This window comes from Rattus norvegicus, chromosome 1, assembly GCF_036323735.1.
Source record: "Rattus norvegicus strain BN/NHsdMcwi chromosome 1, GRCr8, whole genome shotgun sequence".
NCBI classification, from domain to species: Eukaryota; Metazoa; Chordata; class Mammalia; order Rodentia; family Muridae; genus Rattus; species Rattus norvegicus.
The window spans coordinates 265341075-265368650 of record NC_086019.1 but is presented as its reverse complement, the minus strand read 5'-3'; the positions used below and the strand labels follow the sequence as shown (position 1 = coordinate 265368650).

Genomic DNA, 27576 nt, shown 5'->3' with positions numbered 1-27576 from the left:
CTATGTGAAGGGCTTAGCCTGAAGCCTGGCCCACAGAATCCTAGGCTGCTTTTGTAAGTTCCCCAACTAGACCTCAGTTCTGCTTCCCGCAGGGCAATGCCTGCTCTTAGTGCAAGGCAATGGGCAGGGTGTCACAGCCACAGGAATGGCTAGAGACTTGCCTTAATTAGAGTTTTACTGCTGTGAACAGACACCATGACCAAGACAAGTCCTATAAAGGACAGCATTTAATTGGGGCTGGCTTACAGGTTCAGAGGTTCAGTCCATTATCATCAAGGTGGGAGCATGGCAGCATCTAGGCAGGCATGGTGCAGAAGGAGCTGAGAGTTCTACATCTTCAATCTGAAGGCTGCCAGTGGAAGACTGGCTTCCAAGCAGCTAGAAAAGCCCATACTCACAGTGACACACCCACTCCAACAGGGCCACACCCACTCCAACAGGGCCACACCCACTCCATCAAGGCCACACCCACTCAATCAAGGCCACACCTCCTAATAGCGCCACTCCCTGGCCCAAGCATATACAAACCATCGCAGGACTATTAGAATAATAATCTTGCTGATATACGATTCCCCATAACTCATTGCTGAATCAGCCAGTGAATGCTTACCCAGCTCTGCCCTTGGCTGTCTAGGTGAACCCCAGTAGTCATTATATTTCCTGGACTCCATTCCAGAATCAGAAAAGGAACAAAGTTTGATCGGTTCCACGATCTCAGACTGTTGGGAGTCACGGGACATTTTCTTTTAACCAAAGGATCGACATAATGCCAAGTTCTATTTTATCAAGGAAAAAAGGGGGGAAAAACCCTAAATGCCACCAAAAAGTATGATTAATGTTGCTGTTATTTTCGCAAAGAAAGAAAACGAAGTTTGATATTTGAAAAGAATCCGGACCGTAGTCTCAAAGGAGAAACGGTAGCTGGCAGCTGAATATTTACATTTTGAAAACAGGGTCCGATTTACAATTCTGAGGGCCCAGAAATGACCACACAATGCTCTGGGCACAGTGTTTAGCTTACAGTTGGTGGGTTGTTAAGGTGTCCGTACTCCCAGCTGTGCTGGACAGTGGTCATGTTCTGGGTGTTAACTTCGTTAGAGTCGTGATCCTATCCACCTTTAGGTGAAAAAGGAGACGCAAGCTGAACACGAGTCTTTGTTCTTTAATTTTTTTTTTATTTGTGCACACACACGCACAGACACACACACAGACACACACAGACACACACAGAGTGAGTGTAATACCTGCAGAGACCAGAAGAGGGCACCCTACCTCCTGGAACTGCCGCTATAGGCAGTGGTGAGTTAGCCTGTGTGGGTTCTGGACACGGAGGGGCAGTCCTTTGCAGATCCAGTGAGTGCTCTTAACCACCAAGCCAGGCTACCCTTCAACGGGAGTTTGTTAGTTGAGCCACCTCTGTGCTTCCTTGCGCTGGCTGGGAAGAAAGCATTAGGCTATACCAGAAGGTCTGGGACACACTCCTGACTAAACTTCACAAGGCCATGATTGCTGACGTCATGTCCAGGTTCTGCTCCTTCCAGAGTCATGATGTGTACCCTCTGCCCTGGGGGCATCCATTATGAACGCAAGGCAGTGCCTTGTGTGACCTCTTTGGTCCATTATGGGTGTGCTGTTCCCTGCTCCTGTGTAATGTCATACCAGGGCTGTAGGAAGTCTTGAAGGATACATGCCCCACCCTTTCCTAGTGTGGTGACCTCGGGTTGACTGCTGGAATACTCCAGGCTTCAGTTCCTCCGTGAGAAACAAGAATAGCTAAAACATATAGAACCCTGGCCACTTCCTGGGCCAGCCATTAGTGTAAAGACTTTGCAATTTCATTTAATACAAAGGAGTAAGTATCATTTATTTTTGCAGGTGCAGATACAATACCATCACCTTCAAAGCCTTCTGCCGTGGCTCACAAGCTGGCAGAGAAATGGCTTTCCCCAAGGCCCTACATCTAGAAAGAGATGGAGCAGGGCTACCCTTCTGGCTCTGGTCTCCTGATCCCTGGTTCGGTTTCTCTGGCTTCCATAGGTGACTATGTTATGACCCACGTGCTCTAGTCTGTATTCCTGATGGCTTCTGGTGTGCTTTACACAGAGCACAGCAGCCGGTGGCTCTTAGTATCCCAGACAGCGTTGGATCGCTAAAATTGTTCCGTGGGTGGAGAACGAGAACCCCTTCTTAGCAAGGCAGAAGGGGCATGCATTGAGATAGATTCTACACAGACACTGCCTAGGTAGTAAGGGTGCTGTTTCGTATTTATACGACAATCACACAGCTTCCTCCGGGGACCTCCTGGGAACAATTGCTTGCACGGTACCCATGGTACCCACGGTACCCACGGTACCCACACTCGTTACCACTCAGGAAGTGAATGTTGTGCTTACAGAATTTGCAAGAGATTGCTCCAAGGTGGGGGAGTGGGGAAAGCTTTGTCCATGATCTCTCTAACGGGCCTCCTGACCTTAGTACGTGTAGGGGAAAAGAGATCTGCCATTTGGGTAAGCCAGATGAGGTTGGGCAGGTTTGAGAAGGTTTAGTCCTTTCTTAGGCTAATTCTCTGAAACCATCTTTGGATAGCTGAGTCTTCTTGGCTCCCCTCCTCTCTTCCCTTCTTTCATGGTGAAGTCTGGGGCGGGTGTGTTTGTTTTTAGGGTCTGTGTGGATAGGGAAAGCTGGGCCAGGGGGCTGAGATATCAATGGACGATCTGTTTATAGGAGTCAAGGCACAGCCAGCTCTTCGGGGAACCCGCATCTTGCTTTCTGTCTTACCTGTAATCGTACTGTTGAGCTGAACAAGAGGCGAGTTGAAAGGGCGCTCCCACACTTCATCTCGCTCATGAAAGGAGCAGAACCTGGCTGTGAAGAGGCCCTGTAGGATTATTCTCTCCAACTTAGAAATTTATCCAATTTTCTCTGTTCTTTATCAGAGTCGGAGGCAAAAGCATTGCCGAGGCAGACTGAAAAGACATGGAATGAAAAGCAACCTTACTGACATGGGGTTTTGAAACCTGCTCCTGAGCCCGAGTGATGCCCTCCCCTTCACCGGTCGGAGAGCAGTGTGGGATTGTCACAGGGGCATTAACCAGCAGACAGTAGATCAGAAACAGACCCTCTTTGAGGCCGGCTGTGAGGAGCACTGTGGATCCTGAAATGAAAGGGAACTAAAGAGGCCAAGAGGCCGGTATCTAGAACGATATTTTGCGTTGCGGCGGGGCTTATATCTAAATTAGAGAAACGCCATCGACTTCGCTTAGGTCCGAATTTCAGATTTCCTTAGAGAGGCCCTTTCTACCTCTAAAATAAAAATACCCAATTTCCATAAGGAGCAGAAGAAAGGCACCTGGGCCATGGCATCATTTAAGGCAATGCAGGTAGATCAAGGACTCCTAACAAGATTTGACAGATTAGGAGCTCGAATCAGAGCCACAGCAGTAGTTGTTTTCCCCCAGGAACGGTGCTACTGGCCTAGCCTTCTAAGCCTTGAACATAAAGCAAGCGGCTAAGACTTTGCCTGATTTGGCAACATGAGCAAATCGTGCCAGGTTGTAGCTAAGGGGTAGGGGTAAACTGAGGCCTGAAGGGATTCAAGGGGCCCACTCATTGCTGGATCGTCATGTTGAAATCTGTTTCAGTTTTTAAATTCACCTCGTGGTCGACTCTGCCACCCTGTGCGGCCACTACATCAAGAACAAACTCTCACTGTTTCTTGTCCCCGGGGACCCTTGACACTTTTCACGAGAAGGGTTTGCTTTGGCCCCCACGGGTGACAGAGACCAAGTTGCATTTTGGAAAAGTGATTTTCTCCGAGTCGTGGCAGCTTCGATCTGGGGGCTCAAAACCGTTTGATCAGCTGAACCCGGGGTATGGATCGTTCTTGGTTGACAGGTGGTAGATTGCCTCACTGGCACGGCGAACCCGAATAATCCTGGTTGATCCTCGGATTTGAGCACGTAGCTCTTTCTTTAAACGCTTCTCCGCGGATGTCGTCCCTGTCAGCTTCAAGCCTTGCTGATGGGGCTTCATGTTCCTTTATTGTACTCCTTTATTCGTGGAAAAAAAAAGCACAAACTCAAAACAGCTGGAGTTGGGGGTCCAGCGTCTTCTCTTAGTGAAGGCAGTGAGCTGTTGGGATGAGGCATCATTACAAACGACGTATTATTCATTTTATTGTTATTATTACAAAGCGACGGTCTTCCTGAAATGCCCTGTGGTCCTAGGCATTGGTCTCGACAGAAACCCTTGGTTTTCTTTCTGCAGTTTCGCTATAAAGCGGACTTGATGGGCATGAAAGGAAGTGGATGGCTGGCTCTGCAATCTCCACAGATAGAGAGTGCAAAGAAGGCTGGAGAGCTCATCAGTGAGGTACCGTCTGCCCCACCTCCCTGACTGACACGGGCAACCTGAGCATTCCCTTTTGGATAGAGAGCCCGTGAGACCGTGCCAAGATGGACCCACAGCTGACAGACGCCCAGCATCTTTTCTGAAGCCATTTGCAACCCAAACCTAAAACAGTATTTCCCTACAGCTGATTCACTGCATAGGAGTTGAAGGCGTTAAACATGTTAGGAGCGTCTTACTGTAGACACCGTGACCGGTTATTGTCTAACATGACCTCTATACTCATTGGCAATATGGGGAATCTATATCTACCCACTGAGTTTGCCCCAGTGTACAGGGGTCACTTGGCTGCTATACGAGTATTAAAGTTGCACAGGGATAGCAATACCGACTGATTGGTGGCCTGGGACTTCTGCCCTAGAATTCCCTTGAGGAAATACTGCCATCTTTGGTTTTCTTACTAACAGAGCTTGTTTGGGGAGGGTCTAAGCAAGGTTCAGATGATGCCTAACACTTTCCTTAACAGGGTTCCTTTATACAAAATTCATATATATATATATACATATATATATATATATGTGTATGTATATATATATGTATATATGTATATGCATATATGTATATATAATTATTTGTTATTTTATTTATTTACATTTCAAATGTTACCCCTCTTCCCAGTTTCCCCTCTACAAACCCCCTATCCATCTTCCCTCCCCCCTGCTTCTATGAGGGAGCTCCCCCACCCACCCACCCACTCCTGCCTCACCACCCTTGCATTGAGCTTCCACAGGACCAAGGGTTTCCCCTCCCCCTCTACATATGCAGCTGGAGCCATGGGTCCCTCCATGTGTACTCTTTGGATGGCGGTTTAGTCCCTGGGAGCCCTGGGTTGTTTTTCCTATGGGGTTGCAAACCCCTTCAGCTCCTTCAGTCCTTCCCTTAACTCCTCCATTGGGGTCCCCATGCTCAGTCCGATGGTCGACTGCAAGTGTCCGCCTCTGTATCAGTCAGGCTAAATATCTGTCACATGCTTTTAATCATAGGGGAAAGCTTGGGCCCCTCCCACACTCCTGACTGTCAGGTGCCTATCAATCCGAGTGGCTTGTCTCCTGACATGCCATTATCATTTGTATATTTGGTCCCAGGAAGCTGGGGTTAAAGATAGAAGTCGTATTTAATCTTCTCTGGTGGGAATCTTTCCTTTTATAGACCAAGTACCGTGAAAAACCAGACAGCATCAAGTTCACTACGGTGGTTGATTCTCCAGACCTCGTTCACGCCAGGAAGAGCTACGAGCACTGTAACGAGGTGGGTTCCTCAACCTCACACACCCTGGCGGTGCAGCGGGCTGCCGTGACCTGGTGCTAGACGGAAGTGTAAGCCGTGCGGGTGATCGTGGGCCAGCTGCGAAGCCCTGCTGCCCGCAGCCTCCCTTTCTCCTTATCTGAAGAAGGGATTGGGTGGGAGAATGGTGACAGCCACCATTTCATACGGTGGGGGGTGAATTTAAAGAGGATTAAGAAAGAGAAAGCAAATGCAGCTTTAAGCAAAGGGCCAGGAGCACGGTGACTCCTCTATGAGTGACATCACCATGGTTTGAGTTATAACCATAGTGATATCTAGTGTTACCAAACGTGAGGTCAGACACACCCTAATTGCTGATGTTTGCAATGGAATTAAAAGTCCTCACGTAACCCGCTAGTGAAGAAGAGAATAGCTAGTTATGTCCAAAGCTCCCTTCTGCCTGTGTTCCCTGTGCACTTTAGCCCTGGTTCCTCTTTTAAGGGACAGGAAGCTGCATGTACTTTCTCCTTTGACCTGGGTTTTATTCCTCACACAGTTATAGGATGGTCAGAGTCCCAAATGCTGCCCCGAACAGTTCCCGTTTTCAAAGCCTAAGTGGCTTTGGGAGCGCTCAGGAACGCCATGTCTACACCTATCATGCCTACACCTGGAGAAATAGATGGGATTCCCCTGCTTCCTAAAGCTGGTGGCAAGGCCCACAACTTAAAAGCACTCATCTGAAAATCGTGTCCTTGTGGGATCTGGGTAAATTATGAAACCCTTAAGTTTTTAAAGCACTAAGACAGGTAGTAAGTTGAATAATTAAAACAGTCAGTCTGCTTTTTTTTTTTTTTTTTTTTTTTTTTGGTTCTTTTTTTTCGGACCTGGGGACCGAACCCAGGGCCTTGCGCTTCCTAAGCAAGCGCTCTACCACTGAGCTAAATCCCCAGCCCCGTCAGTCTGATTTTGATTACAACAATTCACACTCAACAATGGGGCTTCAAGGCCTGGGGTTGTCTCTAGTTACCAGTGAACACATGCGCTGGGTTGTAGAGGGTCTGAGACATAGCCACCCACTTGTGGCCGAGTGACAGGACAGGCATAGCCAACAAGGGAGTTGTTGGTTTCTGGTCCATCTTGGAACAGATCATGAGGATATTTTGACGGTGTTCACCATCACATGGTCCTGGTCACATAGGCACCTTCCCCACCCAGCAGATAGTTCTAGAAGGATGGTCTTTAAGAGCGGTGATGTCTAGAGGGGGAAAGGAATCAACAGCTTTTGTCCTGGGCTGTAACCAAGGACAGTCGTACCTCAGCTCTGCCTTGACCGTCTTGTCTCACCCGCAGCGCCTGTACAGGTTGGGAGATGCAGACTCTCTACATAGGTACACCCCAATCGCAGACCATCCCGATTTCACCCGAGCCCGCTTGAACGCAATGCATCTGAGTGACGTAAGTAGCAGTAAGCCGGCGTGTGGGCTACATACGTAACACTTCCAGCCCCCAAGAGATTTATTGACTTTTTTTTTTAAAGTCTAGGAAGGAGGACATAAACATGAAAAATCCCTGTACCCAGAGCACAGCAAACTTCCTGTAACTTCCTATCATTTTCCTGACTGGGCCTCAGTTTCCTTATCTGTAAACCGGGAATCGATAAAGTGGAGCTAAACCAGAGTCTCTTGTAGTTCTACCATTGTGACTCTAGGCTGGGCTTCGAGGGCCTCGTCATGTACCTGGAAATGGTCAGGGGTACAGTCCCAGGTGCAGGTATAGACACACTGCTCTCTTAATTTCTTGGACACCTTAGCCATTCAGAGACGTCTGGCGGTGGAGGTGGAAAGACGCCATCTTACTCTGCAGTTTGAAAAGATGTTCCCGATGTAGCGGCCTCCTTTGTGCATGGAACCGTGCCTGCCAACACTCCAGCTTCCCTTGGACGTCTGCCCTTTGCGTGCATAACCAACACGCTGTTTCCTAAACTCGGGCTTGTTGTTGGCAGGGGTTGGAGGCCCCCGGTTGTAATAGAATAGGTAGCCACTCAGCCAGCAATGCTGTGATCCCCAGATGACAGGTAAAGAAACGGTGCAATCAAAAGACACCGTCAGGTCGGAATAACACAGGCTGAGTGTGTCGGCCTGGGGCAGCGAGCGGCCTCCTAGCGTCCAGCCATTCTTCCTTGCCTGGCCTGGCCATTGTGTCCTGGGGCTGCGTGTGGATCGACAGCTGCTGCTGTTCACCCCAGAGGTGGCTGCCTTGCAGGGGTTGGAGAGAGGCGCCTTCTAGTTAGCGTGTGTATTAGTTTGTTGCGGTTGTAAAGCCCTGTGGGATCCCGCACGGTGAATGCTCTCGTGCTTTGTAAATATGAGTTATTACAACCATTTGATGCTTTTGAGGAACGAGCGAGGGATAATTTTAGAAAGCGGCTCTTGTGGGCCGGCCTCCATCTGGGGAAGTTGGACTGCCCCCTCTACAGAGCTGGCCCTCATTAATTCCCAAGGATGGGGAGGCCAGGGTTCCACTGGAGTAACTCTCTGAGGACCTCAGCCCAGAGACTGGGAGGACAGTACTAGTTCATGAGGGTCCCAGCTTAAGGAGGGCAGCCACCTGGGGCTGGCAAAAGCAGTGTGCTTGCTCTCACAACTTGGGGTGTGTGTGTGTGGGAGCTTGCAGAGTCCTGGAGCTGAAATTAGCCATCAGGGCTCATGGGGTGTGGAGAACTCGTGAACCTCGTTTGAAAGAGCACTTCTTCAGGGGCGTGTGGGATGTGCACAATTGGATCAAGTGCTCTGTGAGGAGGATGCAGAGGCAAAGTGACCTTCCTGAGCAAAGAAAAGCCATTGAGATGTGCAAGGCAGCAGAAATAACTCAAAATCAAATGACTCTAATGTGTGAGGACGAGGACAAAACTGTGATCAAGAAGAGGGACACCCAGGGTTCCGAATCAAAGCGCGCGGCGCCTGCCGGCCCGCAGAATGTAAAGAAATGTCGGCAGCAAAGCAGAGACCCCAGCAGCACAGAAAACACAGGGGGACGCCGCCATGAGCAGGCAGTGTGTGGGGTGGGGGTTGGGGGTGCACCTGGAGAAAGAGGGCTCGCACACTGGGGACAACCCCAGTTCGGGCCACTGTGTCTATAGGAGTCCCCGAGTTACCAGATATCCCAAGTTACCTGAGACTGGGGTGCATAGGCCACGGACACAGCTTGGTGTTGAACTTGAAGTTGGTGGAAAGTATGGCAAGGAAAGCACCGGGTGTCCCCTCACAGAGTGTTTGGGGTTCTTGTCTCCACTTCCCTCTCAGACATCTTTGGAAGCCATTGGAACAGGAAGAGGACTGTTGATAGTTGGTGGGTTATTGTCTGACCCTCTTGAGTATCCGGCCCTCACTGTTAAGCTAGACAGTGACTAAGTCTGTGGAAGCAGTTGGCTCTGGCTGTGACCCCAGTGAGGTGATTCCCACGGCAAGACTTGGTTCTGTGTTTCTTGGGACTGGTATGTTCGGCTCGTGTGTGGTTTGTTGGAGCTGGAGGTCAAGATGGTGTGGTCGTGGCCATCGCAGGTAGATGATGAGATCTGCCCTGCTTGGCCCGGGCACTTCTGCTCCTCTTCCAGTGCTAGGCCCGCAGTAAAAGTGGGCGGAGCACTTTGCTTTCCATCTGCCTGTCTTCCCTTGTTTAACTCCCCAAGTCTTTGCAGAACAGAGAGCAGGTCCTGACTTCCACTTCTAGGCAACAAAGGGAAGGCTCTCAAGGGGCCCTTGACCTGCTGCAGGTCTCAGGATGAGCCGGCAACCATCACAGTCTGGGGCTGGCACTTTGTCATCTGCAGGTGCTTGGCTGTCTCGCTGTCCCGTTTCTCTAAGGCTGAATAGGGGACAGCATCCACTGGGGTCTCCTGAAAACTCCTTTCACGGAGGAATTGCCTTATCTTGGGAAGAAATAGCTACAGAAAGGCAAGAAGCGTTTGGACCTCCCTAGGAGACGCAGCTGTGTATCGGGCCTAAGAGAATGTGATTACAGACCCCACGGGGGTGTGGGTCAACTTGAAAAAGGGGGGAAAGAGGAAGGAATAAGATAGGAACTGTGTGGGTCAGGTACCCTGTCAGGTTCTTGACAATCCGTTTAATTCAGATGAAATTCTGCCCTCCCTGCACAGCTCTGGAGTGCATGAGAGATATACCCTGCCTCCTAGTGGTGGGGTGAGGCATCACAGCTAGACTGAACCTCCAACCTCAGGGAGCCAGAGCCAACTGGTGGGTGAGAGGACCCAGAGAAGAGCATTTTCAGCGAGCTAGACCCCCAGACCACGACTCCTGAAGAGCAGAAACCCTTTATGGTCAGTCCCACCAATCCTAGAGTCAGGAAGTCCCCCTATCTCAGAAGGGCCGGTGGACTCAGATATCCCTGGGGCCTGATTCCTGCTGAGACCAGCTGAGACCAGCTGAGACCAAATGGCATACAGGCAGTGGTTGGTCCTCATTTAGGTGCCTTGTTCTCTCCACCAGAAAGTCTACAGAAATTCCTGGGAGAAGAACCGGGCTGGCGGCTATGACTTCAGGCTGGATGCTATCCCGTTCCAGACTGCACGGGCATCCAGGGATATTGCCAGTGATGTAAGACTCCCAATCCTGCCTGCAGATGATAAAAGCTCTCCCTAGTTATCCAAGTGTGCCGAAAGGCACAGGGCAGACTCTCGGGCCACCAGATTGACTTTCTCCACACTAGAATGGAAACAATGTATATTTCAAAGGGGCGAGAACAAGGGCCTGGCTGTTAGGATTGTAGACAGAAGTATGAGGTTGGGAAGGGTTTGTTTTGGTTTGGTTTTTTGGCAACTTTTTTTGGGAGAGGTACACAGCAGTTGGTGTGGCACACCAGGACGCCAATGAACCGGTGCTTCTGTGTCTGCTTAATCTGTAGCAACAAACCTCTTGTGAAGTTGCTTCTGTGCAAGCATGGGGACTTATGTTCAGACTCATAGATCATAGGTCATAAAGTCAGATGCGGTGGTTCGTGTCGGTAGCCCCAGATGTGATCGCTTGGATATGCACTAGGTAACGTCAGACTTTCTAACACTGCAGAAGGCCAAGAGTTGTCCTCTGTCCTCGACAGGTACATGGTGGCACATGTCCCTCAACTCACACACTCGAATTGATACATGTACACATACACACAAGATAAAATAAGAAGCGTGACTGTGTAAAATGAACTAGATTCTTCGCTTTGAGCAATTTGAGAAGCACTACCTTTGGTCCCTGAATGTGGGGAGGTCAGAAGAAAGAATGACTCACTTCTATTCCTGTTGGAGTGGCACTTACAGCAGCCATGCTGGGTTACAGGTGCATCCTTCCACACCTGAGGTTACAGGAGCACCCTAGCACATCCTATGTTTCAGCTATATACTGTTATATCTGAGGTTACAGGTATACACTACCACATTCTAGGTTACAGGTATACATAAAGGCGTCATCAGTAGGTGTGGATAACATTTCAGGCCCATATCATTGACCTCTCTCAACATTCGTGAGGTGGAAGTTTGCTCTCCTGTTTGATCAGATGTTCAGAGAGGCTACATAGCTGTTCCAAGGCAGTACAGCTTAGAGCTGATTCCAAAGCTTATGCCCTTATCCACTGTTGAGCTTCCTGCTGAAGTCCTGGGGTCTGTCCTCTCTAGGGAGGCTGGCTTTGAAGGGAACAGACACCCCCCTCATCTCTCTCTGCTTCTCTGACCTGCAGTTCCGGTACAAAGAGGCATTTCTGAGGGACCGGGGCCTACAGATTGGGTATCGCAGCGTCAATGACGACCCAAGGATGAGACATTTCCTCCGAGTCGGCAGGCTCCAAAGTGACAATGAGTACAGAAAGGACTTCGCCAAAGGTCGCTCCCAGTTCCACAGTCGTCCTGACCAACCTGGCTTCCTCCAGGCCAAGAGGAGCCAGCAACTGGCCAGTGATGTGCTCTACAGGCAGCCACTGCCCCAGCACACCAGCGACCCAGAAGAGCTGGGCCTGAAGCACGCCCGGAAGGCTCATCAGCTACAGAGTGATGTGAGTGGCCTCCGCATGCACCCTGTTGCATACTGGGGGAGCAGGCTGAGAAGGCGTAATGACAGCCATTCCCAGTTCTGCCACACCTGTAGCAAATGCCTTCTTGGGATTGGGTGGGGTGGCCCTTCTGTCCCGGCGCTGCCATTTTAACAGACAAGGAACCCAAGCCAGAAGAAGTTAAGCAACCTAGAATCACCCGGGAAATAAGCGGCAGACCCAGGGTATTTGATGCGATAGCCCAACTTCCTATTTTCCTTAATTAATTAATTGGCTCTGGGGATTGAGCTGAGGGCCTATTGCGTCTGAAAGCTCGGGGCTCCTGGTGGCTCCATTCTGCTAGTTCCATGGGGTCTTGATAATGACATAAGCCAGTTTTACGCTTTCCCTGATAAGCAACGGAAGCTCAGAGAGGGGAGGCTAGTTTTCCATGGACACACAGCACATTACGATGGGAACTTAGACTTGAGTCAGATGTCCGCCGGGTGTTTTACTCCACTGGAGTTCCCACAGTTTCAATGGGAGGATTTCAGGAGTGCCAGATGCATAGCTCGGGTCTCTGTGCATCAGGTGACTGCTCTTTGTCCTGACTTTAATGACGTCAGCGTGGCTACCTTTTAAATCTCCCGGTGGTCAGAGCACCCAATCCCGCTGACTTCCCTCTTCCTCCTTCCCTCAAGGTCAAGTACAAATCTGACTTGAACCTGACTCGAGGTGTTGGCTGGACCCCTCCTGGCTCCTACAAAGTGGAAATGGCTCGTCGGGCTGCGGAACTGGCCAACAGGAGGGGTCTGGGGATCCAGGGGGCTTCTGTGAGTAACAAGCCACACACTGCACCCTGCCTTGCCAGACCACGGGAGATACAAACTCATTGTTGCTTTTCAAAGTTTATTTTTGGCCAAAGGTCAGCTAGTTCTAAAGAACTGTGAGAGGCAGCTGAACAAGGCACCTAATTTCATGGGTCTGAGATGACCAGGCAGATGACACATGGGTTAAACTTCCTGCAGGCTCCCTCTGAAGTCACAGCCATTAGTTCTGCAGAGTCAAACCTACCAGGACGACATCAATCCCGGGCCAGGGCAGCCCAGGCTGTGCTGACTGCTTGCTCGTTACGTTTGCCGAAAGGGTCAGGGACTTGCTGGCTCCAGCAGTCTACATTTTGAACCCTACTTTGTTCAGGAGAGAGACGCCACATCTAAATGAGAAGCAGGCTTTGCTTCTTTCTCATCTTTGCCTTGAGGGTCCTTTTTCTTGGGCAGGGTGGAAGAGAGGACAAGGGAGGGGAGGGGGATACGTTAGATGTTTGCCGGGCATCTTAGCACGGCTTGTGGGAGCAGCGAGGGGGTTTTCCTGTGAACTCAGGGAAGGGGGGGGGCTCTGTGTGTGGCTTCTGCAGGTGGAAACAGAGGCAGTGGAGCTTGGAGATCATCGGAGCAGGGGAGTGAACCCTGATGCCTCGGAGATCCTACATATCAACAGGAAGAAGACTCTGCTGATGTGAGCCTCCTTGAGAAGGAAGCCGCCTTGAGGGCTGCTTGCCAGGGGCAGGCCTCTGCAGCTTCAGTCTGGACGAGTGGTTAAAAAAAATGGCACACCCTCTCCATTCCCACATCTGCCTTTATTAAAACAACAACTCTGAAAGCAAACAGAACTTGTGTTTTTTCCTTGGCGGGGGGGGGGGGGGTTTCTCTCTGATGGCTGCATGGAGACTGCGGAAGACCCTGATGGTGTGGGCAGAAGAGTAACAGTCTCCTCTGGTACTGGACAGGGAGAAATCTCAGATCTGCAGGTCTTTATGGTGGAGAGCATCTCTGAATTCTGGTTTTCTCGAAGGCACACTTGTCAGAAGCGGGGCAGAGGTAATGTATTTCTTGTTGGTTCTCAGGGAGAGGAGGACAGAGTGGGCCTCGTGAGGTGGTGTAGTGCCAGTCTGCAAAGACCCAGGCTGGTCAGCAATGTCTCTGTCTAAAGCATAGACCCAGGATATCCTTGGCTACACAGGAAGCACCCCCTTGTTTAGTGCAGAAGAGGAGGTGCTTCGAGGCTCTGCAGACAGCACCTCAGAGGCCAGCCTCCTTGTGCATGGTGGTTTTTATCCAATTCAGGAACTTGGTGACTTGAGTGTAGACTCCAGGCTTCTTCCCACATTCCTGGCCCCAGCTTACAATCCCATAGACGTAGTAAGTTCCATCCTTCTCACAGGTTAGAGGGCCCCCCGAGTCACCCTAAAGGAAGAACAAAAGGGTTCAGCCTTGGGAACTAGATACAGACATAACCCAAACTGCCTCCAAGGGGAGGGTGGAACAAAGTTGCCTGCTAGCTACCCTGCGCTTCTCTGGAAACCAGCGCCGAGGGTCTTCTCAAGTTTCCCATGATGCACAGCTCCAAAGGGAGAGAAGCTAATCCCAGCTTCAGTTCCTGAGTTTGGAAAAAGCTGGGAGCCCAGGGCTGCATCCACAGTGCTGTGGGCAAGTAGTGCTTCCTGACTCTCCCTTCTAGAATTTTCAGTTCCCGGGGTTCCTCAACGTCTTTCAGTAGCTGACCAAGGTAGGTGATGGTTTGTTTGGATGGACCCACCTATAGGGAGTCAGGCAGAGACTTAGAAGTAGCCTATATCTTTAACCTACTGCCTCTTGCCCAGTGACCTGAGGCCTTGCTCTTTCTGTGGAGAGCTGTGGAGAACCATAGAGGAATTGTGCTCCTGAGGGGAATCATGGGGGTTCTTTCTGAAGTGTGTAGGCCAGGGCAGAGATGGGCAGGAGGGAAGCAAAGAGAAAACAGCCTGCTTAGTCACCACAGCTTATTCACCACAACCACCAGCTTTTATCACGTAACTTTGCTCTCCTAATCATAGCCAATGCCTTGTGACCTTACGGTCGTTCACATTATAAGTAACTGAAGTTAGACACATCTTTTCAGGGATTGATTGAGGTCCTATAATATGAGATAGAGTCGGGCTTCAAAACCGTGGCTGCTGGCTTCCTTTCAGCACAGCCCTTGAATTACGTAGAAAACCAAGCGCACTGTGATCCTGGTGAACCTGCTTATCTTCCAAGAGCTCAGGGAAAACCACACCCACACGCTTTTCTCCATCCTGAGTATGTGGTTATCCATGGGCCCTTGGGGATCAAAACAGAGTCATGGTCTGTGGAGAGAGAAACTCCAGCTTCCTAACCCAGACAGGCTCTGAGTTGTCTGATTATCATTGGATCCATTCACAGGGAGGCTCTACCACAGCACAGGATCAGAGTGTGGCTATGCGGGGTTTTCGAGGACAGTTGGGCAGTGTGTAAGGACAAGCAGAAAGCCTAAACAGAGCCCATCCTGGGAGTCTAGGGACAATGTATCCCCTGGGACACAAGGCTGGAGTTAAATGGGGTGTGGGCTTGGATTCAGGGCAGGGATCTGAGGTCCCCTTAGCCTACAGTTGATGGAGTCACCACCTGCAGGAGCGCATTCGGATCTCCATAGACCTCAGCAGCTGAGGATGTGCTGTTATAAGAGCGGAGCAGAGCAGTAAAGGCCCTGGGTTGTTCTGATCTCCGTCCTATCTGTCGCTTAGTACTCTGCTGCTATTCACATTGGTAATGTCTACAGGCCTTTGTAATACGCGATGGTGACACCCACTTCACAGGATGTTGGGAGAGTAAGACGAGACAAAGCAGCAACATGCGGTTACACTTATTATGCTGACCCACCTTGATGTAGGCTCAGATGGGCATGCCCACCTATGTCTTAAGGCTGAAGCAGGTGGCCTGTTGACCCCGGTCCCCATCCCAGTGCTATCATAGGCCTTTCCACTCAGCTTGATCTTCAGTGAGCCTCTACCTCCAGCACCACGTGGAGTTTCTGACCTGGCAGGTGTCCGATCCAGGCTTCTGCAGGTTCCCTGCACAGATCATACTGTCATCGATCGTGTGGTCATACAGTTGGCGGGAGTTGCACAAAGCATTAGCAATCAGCTTGACTTTAGCATCCAGGAGCTGGCGGGAGCCTTCCCCTGTAGGACAGAAAACAGTCACTACCACGGAGACCGGAATGATACCCACCCTACTAGAAGTCACCATTAGTAAGAAACCACTGACTCTCAGTTCAGGGAAAAGGGTGTTTTTATGGAGGATGGGGAGAAATGAATTTACCAACACTAGAGTCAACCTTTCTGCATCCTCCCCTCCCTATGCTTGGGCACTTTCTAAGCCGTTCTGATCACAGTTGGGCAAATCATCTGCTCTGTTCTCTGCCTTTTTAACCCGTTCATGAATTCTGGAAAGTGGGGTTGGCTCGTAACCACCTTTAAATTTCCTGTATCTACCAGAAGAGCCAACACATAGTAGGTTCTGGAAAAATGAATGGATGAATGCATGGATAGATGAGGATAGATGGACAGATGGACTCATGCATACATACACGAGTGGGCTGAGGTGCCCCGATACATTAAACTATCTGCTTCCTAGAGAGATATTTCCCCTTCTTAAAGATAATGAAATTGCTCAAAGTATCATTGACTTTGAAAATGTAATCTTAAGAGCTATTTGTGGAAAAATAAAAGCATTCTAATCTGAGGCCCTACCGGCTTCCCAACTGAGACATCACCATGCTGAGCAGACCCCATTGAGGAGAGCGAAAGTGGAGGGGTTTAGACAGGCTACAACAAAGAGCCACAGAAACCTTCCTGGTTGACCTTGAGTCCAATTAGTCAGAGATTTTCTTCCCCCTGAGCCTCTGGCAGATGTGTCCCATACATTCTATTTCCCTTTCTTTATGAAACTAAACCTCTTCGAAGTGATTTTTTTTCCTCTGTCCGTTATTAAGGATACTACTAAGAGGTGACATATTTTGAGTGTTTGGTAAAAACTTGAAAATATTCTTATGGACTTCTTTGTATTCAAGATATACACATAATCCGGTGCACATAATCCAAGCCCCGCAGGTAAAAATGACAACTGAGAAAGTAAAATGGAGCGGCTTGAGAAACAACCCAGACTCTTCTACAAGAAGGACTGACATTGAAGAGGGGTCCAAGGCTAGTAGCTCACAACGGCATTATCTTTGCCCTTGAGTACCTGCCCGGCACCACAGGTGCCCACAGGTGCAACGTGCCCAGCGTCTCTGCAATCTCCTTAGAGAAGGGGAGTGGTCTTCCCTGGTGTGCAGCCAGTGCTTGAGAAAGGTCACATGTCTAGAACAGGAGGCCAGGGGCCACTGTGGAGACCAGAGACCTACAGAGCATGCCCCATATAAATGGTTGCATTCAACTGGGACCTGAGCAATGAGGCAGATGCGTTCTCTGATGACGCATCTTGAATGTGTTTCAAGAGCAGGAGGGCAGATGCCGTTGGCCCTTTATTCTCTGGATGGTGCAGCTCTCCTGTGTGTATGGGGAGCATGAGGCAGACTCACCTGTTTCCGTTACGCCCCAGCCAGAGATGTGGCACTCAGTCCCAGAGGGAAAGGGGTCACTAGGCAAGCATACAGTCTTCACGTATTTGGATTCCAGAGCACAGTGACCGCCCACTGGCTTTAACTTGAGCAAAGCTGGATGAGAGACAGAAGGGGTGGGGAGGACTGGGTGTGATGTCATCCCTTGATCAGGGAATCATTGACTTTGTGTTGCATTAGAAAGTGAGTTAGCAAGCCATATTACTCCTTCCACAACTGAGAAACGTTTTCATCCACATTTTGTGTTTTAAAACTTCCAGAAAGGGGCAACTCAACACAAAAAGAATATTAACAGTCAATGTAACTATTTGGATTCAAAATCATTCTTGATTCACTTTTCAAAAGCAGGCTGTGTGGGAGGGGCTATTGAAGAAGAGGAGGAAGAGGAGGAGGAAGAGAAGGAGGAAGAGGAGGAAGAAGAGGAAGAAGAGGAGGAAGAGGAGGAAGAAGAGGAGGAAGTGGAAGAGGAAGAGGAGGAAGAGGAAGAGGAAGAGGAGGAAGAAGAGAAGGAAGAGGAGGAGGAAGGCAGAGAGAGAAAGAGAACATGAAAGAGAGAAGACCCATAAAGTGACTGGGTCAGGGAACCACAGAATTGAACACTCAACAGCTGAAAACAGCACAGCCTCTGCACCCAAGCACATAGTAGGTGTTACACGAATGCACATACACATTGTGTCACAACACAAGCACCTAGTAGGTACCACACATGTGCACATGCACATTGTGTCACAACACATAGTCAACTGGAAGCTGTGTAACAGCACCCCCATTTTATGGAACAGAAAACTAAGGGTGAGGAAGATAACCTGAATCCTAGCTATTAAGCAGGGGAGTTGGGATTCAAGGCCGGGTGCTTTCCATGATGTCATATTCTTCACATCTCTTCCCTTCCATGGAAAAGTTTCACGCAATTATCAACAGTGCTGCTGTGATGGTTTGCATATGCTAGCCCAGGGAGTGGCACTATTAGAAGGTGTGGTCCTGTTGGAGTAGGTGTGTCAATGTGGGTATGAGCTTAAGAAACCCTCATCCTTGCTGCCTGGAAGCCAGTATTATGCTAGCACCCTTCAGTTGAAGATGTAGAACTTCTCCAGCACCATGCCTGCCTGGATATCATGTTCCTGCCTTGATGACAATGGACTGAACCTCTGAACCTGTAAGCCAGCCCCAGTTAAAGGTTGTCCTTATAAGACTTGCCTTGGTCATGGTGTCTGTTCACAGCAGTAAAACCCTAACTAAGACACTCTCATATACTCCCAAGTCATACAAGCTTTGAAATAAATTATCTACATTACAGGATCCCCGAGGGATTAAAAACCAAACTTTTCCAGGGCACTTCCTAAAGTCAAACCCCAGATTCCTATCTGTGGAGAAATCCACCCAGGATAAGACCCAGAGGAGGAGGTGTGGGGGGACGATACTTGCCGATGTCATTGTGGGGAATCTCATCTCTTTCATTATACTGACTGTACTTCAGTATCTTCTCCACCCTGAAGGTCTGCTCGTGGGATTCGGTCTTTTTCAGGTCCTGGTCCCCCAGCACAACTTTCAGATGCTTGGTGCTCATGCTACAAGGTAAAATGAGATGCTGAGGAAATTGCCTTGGGATGTCAAAGGCAGGAGCTATGTGATTAGGAAGCCATTCAACCTTGGTAAAGTCATGTGACCTTGGTAAAGTCATGTGACCTTCAGTCTCAGCATCCTTATCTGTGGTCCTTCGCTCCCTTACAAAAAATCTGTTCCGGTTCCAGATAAGACAACTCAAGGGGACTTCTACATCAGTGGCTGGAGAGTACAGGCACACACTCACTTGACCTGGGAGATCTCTTTTCTCTCTGGGATTGGCTAGAAGTCAGCCATTGAAGGCTCGAGCAAATCTGCTGTAATTCGTGGGTAGGTGCTAATGTTTATGTGTCTAGTTCCTCTTGGAGACCACACTAGAACCCCAGAGGATAGGATAGACTAGAAAATGTGCACGCTGCATCTCAAGCCGGGGCTCATGAGACCAGCCCTGGCCATGAACTCAGAGATCTGGAAGGAAGAGGTGGTGATTTCTCAGCTCCCAGAAGTCACCAGAGATACAGATGAAAATGCCTGACCTGGAGGTTCACTGGTAATAAGCCATTTTGCCCATTCAGGGTAGACTCAAGAGGCTCAGGAAGAAGACAGACCTGAGTTCAGTTTCACTCACCGGCCTTCTTTCCATGAGACGTTAGTTAAGACTTTCCTAAAACCCAAGTCTCATAAAAAGAGAACAACTATATGTCTTTCCCTCAACATAAGTACTAAGTACTTGCTACATGGAAAGAACTCTGTACTGAAGGCATCAGGGATCTCACAGTTAACAAAACACACAAACCCTGCCCTCTCTTGGTAGTTAGCTATATGTGTTAAACTTCAGAGAACAGCTGTGGTAAGCCACGGTAGCTACATCCACTCTCATTCAAGGCGCTGTTCTTTCCCCTCATGGCATTTAGCCCCAGGCCTGCGAGGCTGGGTGGGTATCACTTGGTGGGAAGATGTCTGCATCCCAGTCACGTTGTTCTCCCTTCCCCATGGGTACCTACTCGGTACAGTGGGCTGCAGTGAGCACCCAGCAAGGGTGAATCAGGGAACCCCCACAGAAGTGGCCTTGGGGCATGGAGGTGGTCAGCGGCAATGAGGTCTGCAGGGACACCTGCCACGGGTGCTTGCCCGCTGTGCTCTTAAAGCCCCCGTAGATGCGCTTGACCGCGTGTTCAGTCATCTCTGTCTTCCCGCAGGAGTCGAATCCTGGCAGCTCCATCACAGGTTCCTGAAGGCTGCCCAATGGGTTAGCAGCATCTGTAGGACACAAGAAGATAAGTCACACCAAGCCGTTCCTTCGAAGGACATAGCTGGAGTCACAGCTCTGACCCCGAGCTGAGAGCCTGCACACCTTCAACATGTTGTTTTGTGAGCAATTTGTTGGATGACTTAGGTAATATAAAGCGAGCTCATAGAACGGATGTGAAAGACATTGCTTTTACCTTCATAGTCTGAAGTGCATTACTCCTAGGACGTACAAGCATGTACGCAAAATACACAAACCCCTCATGGACACACACACTATGTCATCATTAGTGCATGTTTTTGAGCTTTGATTTTTAGTAGATTTGGGGGAGGTGGGAGGTTCACCCAGAAATCTGTGGTGAGCAGAGAGTGTAAGGGTGATATGGCTATGACCTTGTTCTGTTCCTTGAGATTGCACAGAGGGAGATATAATGCCCAGTTCATGAGCCGTGGGGAGGTGCTTGTCAGAGAAAGGGATACCTGGGTCAGTTCTCAAAAGAACGCTTAAAAACGGGCAAAAGCAGCTGTGAGATGAAACATCACAGAGAGGTACCCATAGAACAGTGCCGCGCGTGAGAAACAGGAATCCCTTTGGTCAGATAGGGCAGCACGCTCTTTCAGATGTGGGTGGAGAGGTGGGCCAGTGAGGATTGTCGGAAAGAACGAGAAGCTGGACTTCAGACTATAGCTCATCCCGAGAGGCCACAAGGGCCCAGCCAGTGCTGGTCACTGTCTACCTGACACAGCCAGTGGTCAGCAGCGTATGACAGCCATCACATACTGACCCATGCAGTGTCTGATTCTGAGGGTACTGACCTGGGGTTAGGACAGAAAGTTTTAGGTCTAACCTGAGATGATAGAAGTGTCGAGGCTAGCTCATTATCCTGAGGGCTACAGAAGACTGAGAGGAGTGATATGGATGTTGGTGAAGTTTGGGTCAAGGGACATGGAGGGTGGGAGTGGTGAAGCACCAGGACCGCCCATCTCTTCCCCAGGCCCTTCGGGTAGCACAGACTCACCGGACTCTGGGCAGACCTCGACATTACAATACTCCCATTTCACCTTCTCACTGTTCACCTTAACGAAACACCACGGCTTGTGGTCTCCATCTGGGTTTCTAAAACACAAAATTAAAGTGACTGACCATCAAGGCTGGGAGGCCTTTGCATCACAGAAGCACCTTGAGTGAGAGGATATCCAGTTCCACACAGCCTAGGACTGTTCTTCACTGGAACCCCCCGACAGAGCAAACCTCAGCATATGGAGCATGCTCGCAGATTTTGGCAAAGTCTTAACCTCAGGAGGAACATCCTGGGGACCAGAAAGTAGTGTCCAACTTTTGTGATGGACCATGGGAAACATGAAATATGAGAGTATCAAGGTTCCTACTGAAGATGTGTTTAGGAAAGTGTGACAGACAGATAGACAGACATGGTGAGAGCTGGCCCCAACCTCTGAGTCCCAGGCATGAGAATCCTTTGGGAAGTAGTCAAAGGCTTTCTCCATGAAGATAGCCCCACAAGAAGGCAGCTCTCACTGAGCATTAGGGGAACAGAGGTAGGCTTTCGTGTGCAAGGAAGACACCCTTGCTCGTGGGGCCAGTGCAAAGGCAAGCAGAACACCCAACTTCCTGTGAGCAAATCACCCAAGTTAGTGACCTTGGTTAGACTAAAGGTAGCTGGAGGAAACCAGGAGCGTTGTCTGGAGACAGAAGACTAGGGAAGTCTAGTCCATTTTCTTCTCAGCCTCTCTCTTGATGGCAAGTGGACCCACATGACTACCTTTGCCACAGAATCACAGTCCTCATGTGGAAAGTAATGCGTCATTTCTTGATTTTTGGTTGTCTTTTTTTTTGCCTCATTTTTTTCTCTTTTTACACTTCCTGAGTATTTGTAAAACTCTGTGGTGCTGAACTCCCACCATCACCGTCCCACCCACATGACACATGTAGAACACATTAATAAGAAGTGAACGTCGATGTCACAAGACCCTGAGTTTAGGGAGGGGGGTTGTTGTTAGGTTGTCCTGAGTAGGATGACTTCCTGTTCAGAGAGAAGGCTACTGACTTGTGATGAGTTTCAAAAATCAAGCAACCAAGACGGGACCTACAGGAGGCTGTAATTTGTACCTGCAGAAGTTGTGATCTGCGATCCCATGGGTCTCGGCATCCTCCATAAACATGTTGTAATTCTCCTGCAAGAGGAGGTGGGAGTTCCAGTAAAGGCATGGGTTCTGGTTGACTGTCCTACTCACTTTGCCTCGGTAAGAGTAGCCATCACCGACATAACAGTCGTCCGGACCTCGGAGAGAGCAGGCCGCCTATGAGAACTGTCAGTCATGGACTCGTTTCCCTCAATTAGGGTTCGTGGGGATATCAGATGGGTCACAGATGGGCCTGGTCGTGCACTATCTTTAGGTTTCATCCCAAAGCTCCAGAATGTTCCACATTCAACCAGAATTAAAGATATGAAATACTCTGGCTTGAGAAGGCAGTGCTTACAAAACGACAACGGGAGGTTGGAAGGGGCTCTGGGTGTGGTCTGGGCGGAGGGTTGGTTTGGCTACACCACAGGCCAGACCATCACTTTGTTGGCAGGGAGGAGTAGAGCTTGGGAAGCCATGTGCGTGGGAGACACTTGACCAGAAAAGGCATCAGAGGTCTCACTCGTCCCAGAGCCTTTGAAGATGTAGGAGTAGCAAAGACTCAAAAGACTCATACCTATTTCACAGAATCTCCCCTTATACTGGTCTGGACAGGCGCAGCTAAACCTGGACCTCCGTCTGTGTCGGGAACAGACCCCGCCATTCTGGCAGGGATTTGGTCTGCATACCGGAAGCACTGTGGACACAGAAAACAGGGCCCAGAGGGCAGGTTAGGAGGATTACAGCAACCCCTAGTGGTGAAACCCATCTGGAGTCATCCTCCATAGGGCATAGTCAGATCATTGACACCCTGGCAAATGCCACAGAAAGCGTAGATCATCAGCACAAAGTCAGATGGATGGAGGGAACACAGCAGAACAAACAAACAAACAAACAAACAAACAAACAAAACCAAGCAACCCCTGTCCCCAAATTGGGTCACAGAGCCCTTTCAGACTGATCTGGAAGTTTTCAGATAGTCTGATCTAGTTAGAAAAATGTACTACCTTGAGAGCTATATGACCACAGATGAGTTAACTTCTCTGAATTTCAGAGTCTTCATTTTTGAGTTTCTTTCTCTCATAGACAAGAGTAAATCTCTTGGGATGGTGTCCCTACTCATAGCAGTGAGAAAGTGTGTTACTCTCCCCGCCCACAAAACCCATCTCAGGAAGAGGTCAGCGCCTACTTCCTGGAGGAATCAACTTCCAAGGTGACCATATGCACGTGTGACTTCTACCCACATCCACACAGCAAGATGCAGACACCTTAGGCAAAACGAGAGCAGAGAAAACATTGTGTGCAGAAGAACGTCTGCCACTCACTCACCTTTGGAGCAGTCTGGTCCCGTGTAAGGGTATTTGCAGGCACAGCGGTAGTAGGGAGGCGTCTGGGTAATGAGGCAATCGCCCTGGACACATGGGTTGTCCTTGCACTTGTTTTGGACTGTATGAGATACACAGAGAGGTGGAGAGCAAGGCTGGGACATTACTTGGGGCACGTATGATCTGCTTAGCTTGACATTGGAGGTGGGGCAAGTTGACTGTATCCTTGGCTTTGTCCACAGTCCTGGAATGCCAAGCTGCTCTAGGACACGGATTCCTCTTGACCTTGGGTCCTGGCTGGGTTTTTTTTTCCCCATCTTAACATACACTCTGATAGCTGTTCACACCCCCATGTTCACACCTCCTCACTCACGTGTCCACACTCACACTTCCACGCTCACACCTCTGTGTTCCCACCTCTTATTGCGTATATTTGATTTTTCCAGTTTTGGTCATTCTCCCAAGTTGTGAGAAGAGGGGCGAACGGAAGGCCGCGCTCTCACTGATCTCAATGATCATCAGTGTTCTCGGCTGTGTCCCCAATGATCCCAACCATTTCCCAAAAGACCCTAAGGGTCAAAATGGAAGGAATAAGTGGGAGGGGCGCAAAGGCCAGAGGCCTCGATGAAGCCCTCTGCACTTATCACTACCTTTTGTCTCCTTTTACCCCAGCGGTGACCCTCAACTGGACAAACACCAGCTCCTCACCCGTGTCTCTATTCTCACAATTACACAGCCCTACATGAGTTCTAAATGCAGACACCAGGAGGAGAGTGGGAGAAAGAGCCCAGGAGTCACGCTGGCTGCTCTAATTTCTGCTGACATCCTAAACGGCTGTGTGGTCAGGGGCAGGTCTGCAGCTCCTGTTCACCCTGTTCTCCAACTTGGCCTTATGTGCCCTGGGCTATTATTACTGTCATCACATGAGGATCACATTCCTAGTCTAAAAGCAAATATCCCAGTTTCTCACCCTCTCTTGGCCTCAACAGTCTTCTCTGTAGAATGAAACCGTGAGCTCCGGGTCACAGTGTTAGGGGCAGGATACACGCAGATGCCACCTGTGACCACACTGAGCCTGCTACCACCATGTCTGATCATAGCCTGTGCAATCATAACCTTTGCCCCAGGATCACCCAGTGGTTTTCCTATCACCTCTGCATGAAGGCAGCAGGGCTTCACGGTCAACCTAGGGAACGAAGGAAGCAAAGCAGTGAGCTCACCCGTCTGACACCGGCTCCCCGAGAAGGGGGCCGGGCAGCTGCAACTGAAGGTATTCCCTCTGATGATACAGTCCCCGCCGTGTTCACAGGGGTTGGACTGGCATGGATCTAAGACACAAAGGCAGAAGTCAAGGTCAGAGAGGGGCAATCCAAAGAGAAGACCCACTTCTCACCTCACGTCGGCCACCTGCCCCAAACGGGAGATCAACAATAGAACTGTTGCTTGGACAAAGGCAAAAACTGTATCATCCTTCGAGATCAAGGGCAGCAGCAGTCACATGCCGGGGAGAGGAACGCATGCCAGTAAGAGGGGAGGCAGGCAGACACAATTGTGACTGTGTCCCTCGGCCCTGCTTTGGACCCGGCTTTCTCATTGAGAAAGTCCCCTTCCTCTTGTGAGTGTTTTTCCCCTCCCACCTCGCCGGGAGTACATTGGGGTCTGTCTCTGATGCTGAAGGCATTTCACAAGCCTGAAGACCTCCTCTACTTCCAGTGCCCAGGGGCGGAGGTCAGGCAGAAGTGTGCAAAGCTAACCCACCCCTCATGAAACACAGGCTTTCTGAACATCAGGAAGGAAAAGCAAAGGAAAGAGGGTGACAGAGAATTGACAGCTCAGAGGAAATGACCTGGTGGCCTTCGTCTTTCTTCAACTCCTTGTTCAGTTAGATTTGTCATATTTCATCTGTGCCTTTGGCTTTTTCATAGTCGTCTGAATGGATCCTCCCTTGGGGAATTCTTTGTCCTGCGCGCACACTCATTGTTCTTTGGTTCGGGAAGTAGGATCCCGGGGCCTGGCTCCTGTTTTGATGGTGTCTTCTGATGTTCCCCCTGTGCCCTGTATCTTGGCCCTGCCTTCCAGGCCACTTTGCAGTAAGGCAGCTTTTTAATGCCAGCTGCTAAGTGCTTCCCATGCCTTCCCCTGGCTCAGTCATGTGGTGCTGCCTGCCTCTAGCTTCATATTTTCCCTTTCTGTCCTAGTGTTCAGTCTAAGGAGCCAGAACCAAAACTAAGTGTGTGACTACATACACATGCAGACAGCCATACTAAGAAACACACACACACACACACACACCCCACTCACAATGACATTCACACACAGAAACACACACAATCACACACACACACAAATACACGTGCAACTACACTCACCTATATACACATCCACGTTCACATATACACATGTATACACATACCAAGCACACTCACACATATACACACATGTATGCACACAGCCATACTCACAAATACAGATGTATGTAGACATATACTTATACACACAATCATACACAAACACACAATATACCCATACACACAAACACACAAAACATACAAACAAACACACACAAACATTCATATAGCCACACTAACAACTGTATAAAGAGTCTGAAGAAAAAGCTGGGCAGAGAAGCAAATACTTATAATCCCAGCACCCAGGAGATAGAAGCAGGCAGAACCCCCAGGGGAGGGAAGGACTCCCTGGTCAGTCAGTGCAGTTTAATCAGGATAAATCCTGGCCAGTGAGAGATCCTGTCTCAAAAACTGAGGTAGATGTCCTGAATCGGGACATCAGGGTTTGCCTGCTGGGCTTTATATGCACCGGTGTACACAAACATCTAAACATACACACAGACTTACATACACACATGCATGAACGGGCATGCACACACAGATTACAGATAGCAAAAGGAGAAAGGAAAAGGACGAAGGCAGAAATCCAGACCTGTCAGGGCTGGAATGTAAACACTCAAAGGTAAGCTAAATCCTTTTCCATGGTTAGGACAGAGCTTGAGGACAAAGACACAGAGCTGATGTTATGCCTGACAATTCTTTGCAGTGTCCAGAGAGCTGGATGACGAGGCCTTGCCTCACTGCACGGCCTTGGACAAGTCTGCTCCTCTCTTGGTACTAGAGGTAGGGAGATGTTTCTCAGCACCTTCCCTGTTCTCATAGGGCAGGACTCAATGGGGGGTAGATCCAGTCTACGAAGCTCTTCAGTACCTATTTAACCACACAGGCCTGAGAGGGGAGAGAAAGGCCCTGCACATGGCCACACGGAAGTCCAGCCACGCTCCCTCCCTTCGGATTGGCACCCACCATCGTCTTCATAGTACCAGTCGGGGTTCTCGGGGGAGGTCTGCGTGACACTGGCGTCTTTGTCTGGACTGGACTGCTCGTAACTGTAGTAATAGTCATCGGGGGTCCAATCTGCAGGGGCAGGAACAGGACAGAAGACACCCTAGTCGTTAGGCCTAAGGAAGTCATCCTTGATCTAGAGGACCACCTCTTCCCTGAGAGCTCAAATTCTTTAAGGAGGAATTATATTTCTTTTCATCTCTCCCCGGCAACACAGGAAGACAGGAGGGTCTGGCTTGGTGATGTTTAATTTGGGAGATGTTATCGTCCAACAAGGCAGTACTGGTATTTGGATGGTAGCACCTGGAGGAGACCAAGTCTCAACTTTGCACTAAGTGTGACCTTGTCTATGGCTATTTTACTCTCCAAGCTAAGTTTCTCAGCTCTCAACAGCAGGGAGAAACAGCCTGTGGCCTCCAGGTCTTCACATGTCTACACAGGGTCTACCAGGGAGAGAGCACATGGTGCCATCATAGTGAGCGACATAGTACTTTCCAATGAGACTTCGTTAGTCATCTTATCTTGAATTCAAAGGCACTTGTCCCTTTCCTCTTAGATTAAGCATCTCTCCGTTGTTCCTACAGGGCATTTAGCAGCCAATCTTTACTGAACTTTTACTGGGCCTGTTCTAAATGTCTGCAGGTACCTTCTTGTTTATCCACATAAAAATCAGGGAAGCTGGGGCAGGGATGTCGCTCAGCTGGTAGGACCTTTACACGCTGATCCCGGTTCTTCATGAGCAGGTGGAACACTGTAATCCCAAATGTCTTAGCTCCCTTCACTGTGCCAGCTATGAAATAAAGGTACCCCAACACATCCACTTAAGGAAG

General features: G+C 49.5%; 2 protein-coding genes across 8 annotated transcripts in view; one reads left to right on the top strand and one right to left on the bottom strand.

Moving 5' to 3' along the window:
* Nrap (nebulin-related anchoring protein) overlaps positions 1-13327 on the top strand; it is a 77906-nt gene extending 64579 nt beyond the window's left edge. For 4 of the 6 annotated variants that reach the window (XM_039110118.2, XM_006231644.5, XM_008760535.4 and 1 more), the window contains 7 exons: positions 4267-4371; positions 5557-5655; positions 6982-7086; positions 10137-10244; positions 11368-11679; positions 12357-12488; positions 13073-13327. In XM_039110118.2, coding sequence (XP_038966046.1) covers positions 4267-4371; positions 5557-5655; positions 6982-7086; positions 10137-10244; positions 11368-11679; positions 12357-12488; positions 13073-13177 — 966 coding nt within the window. In that variant the 3' untranslated portion in view covers positions 13178-13327. The remainder of the gene's footprint in view (positions 1-4266; positions 4372-5556; positions 5656-6981; positions 7087-10136; positions 10245-11367; positions 11680-12356; positions 12489-13072) is intronic. The other 2 variants (NM_001107443.2, NM_001113743.1) reach the window with 1 other exon arrangement.
* Habp2 (hyaluronan binding protein 2) overlaps positions 13276-27576 on the bottom strand; it is a 34292-nt gene continuing 19991 nt past the window's right edge. Inside the window, 11 exon segments of one of the 2 annotated variants that reach the window (NM_001001505.2) lie at positions 13278-13901; positions 15531-15676; positions 17077-17211; positions 18541-18683; positions 19683-19938; positions 20946-21043; positions 22055-22226; positions 22646-22765; positions 23398-23514; positions 24614-24721; positions 26708-26818. In NM_001001505.2, the coding sequence (NP_001001505.2) occupies positions 13737-13901; positions 15531-15676; positions 17077-17211; positions 18541-18683; positions 19683-19938; positions 20946-21043; positions 22055-22226; positions 22646-22765; positions 23398-23514; positions 24614-24721; positions 26708-26818 (1571 nt within the window). In that variant the 3' untranslated portion in view covers positions 13278-13736. 2 annotated transcript variants of the gene reach the window in all.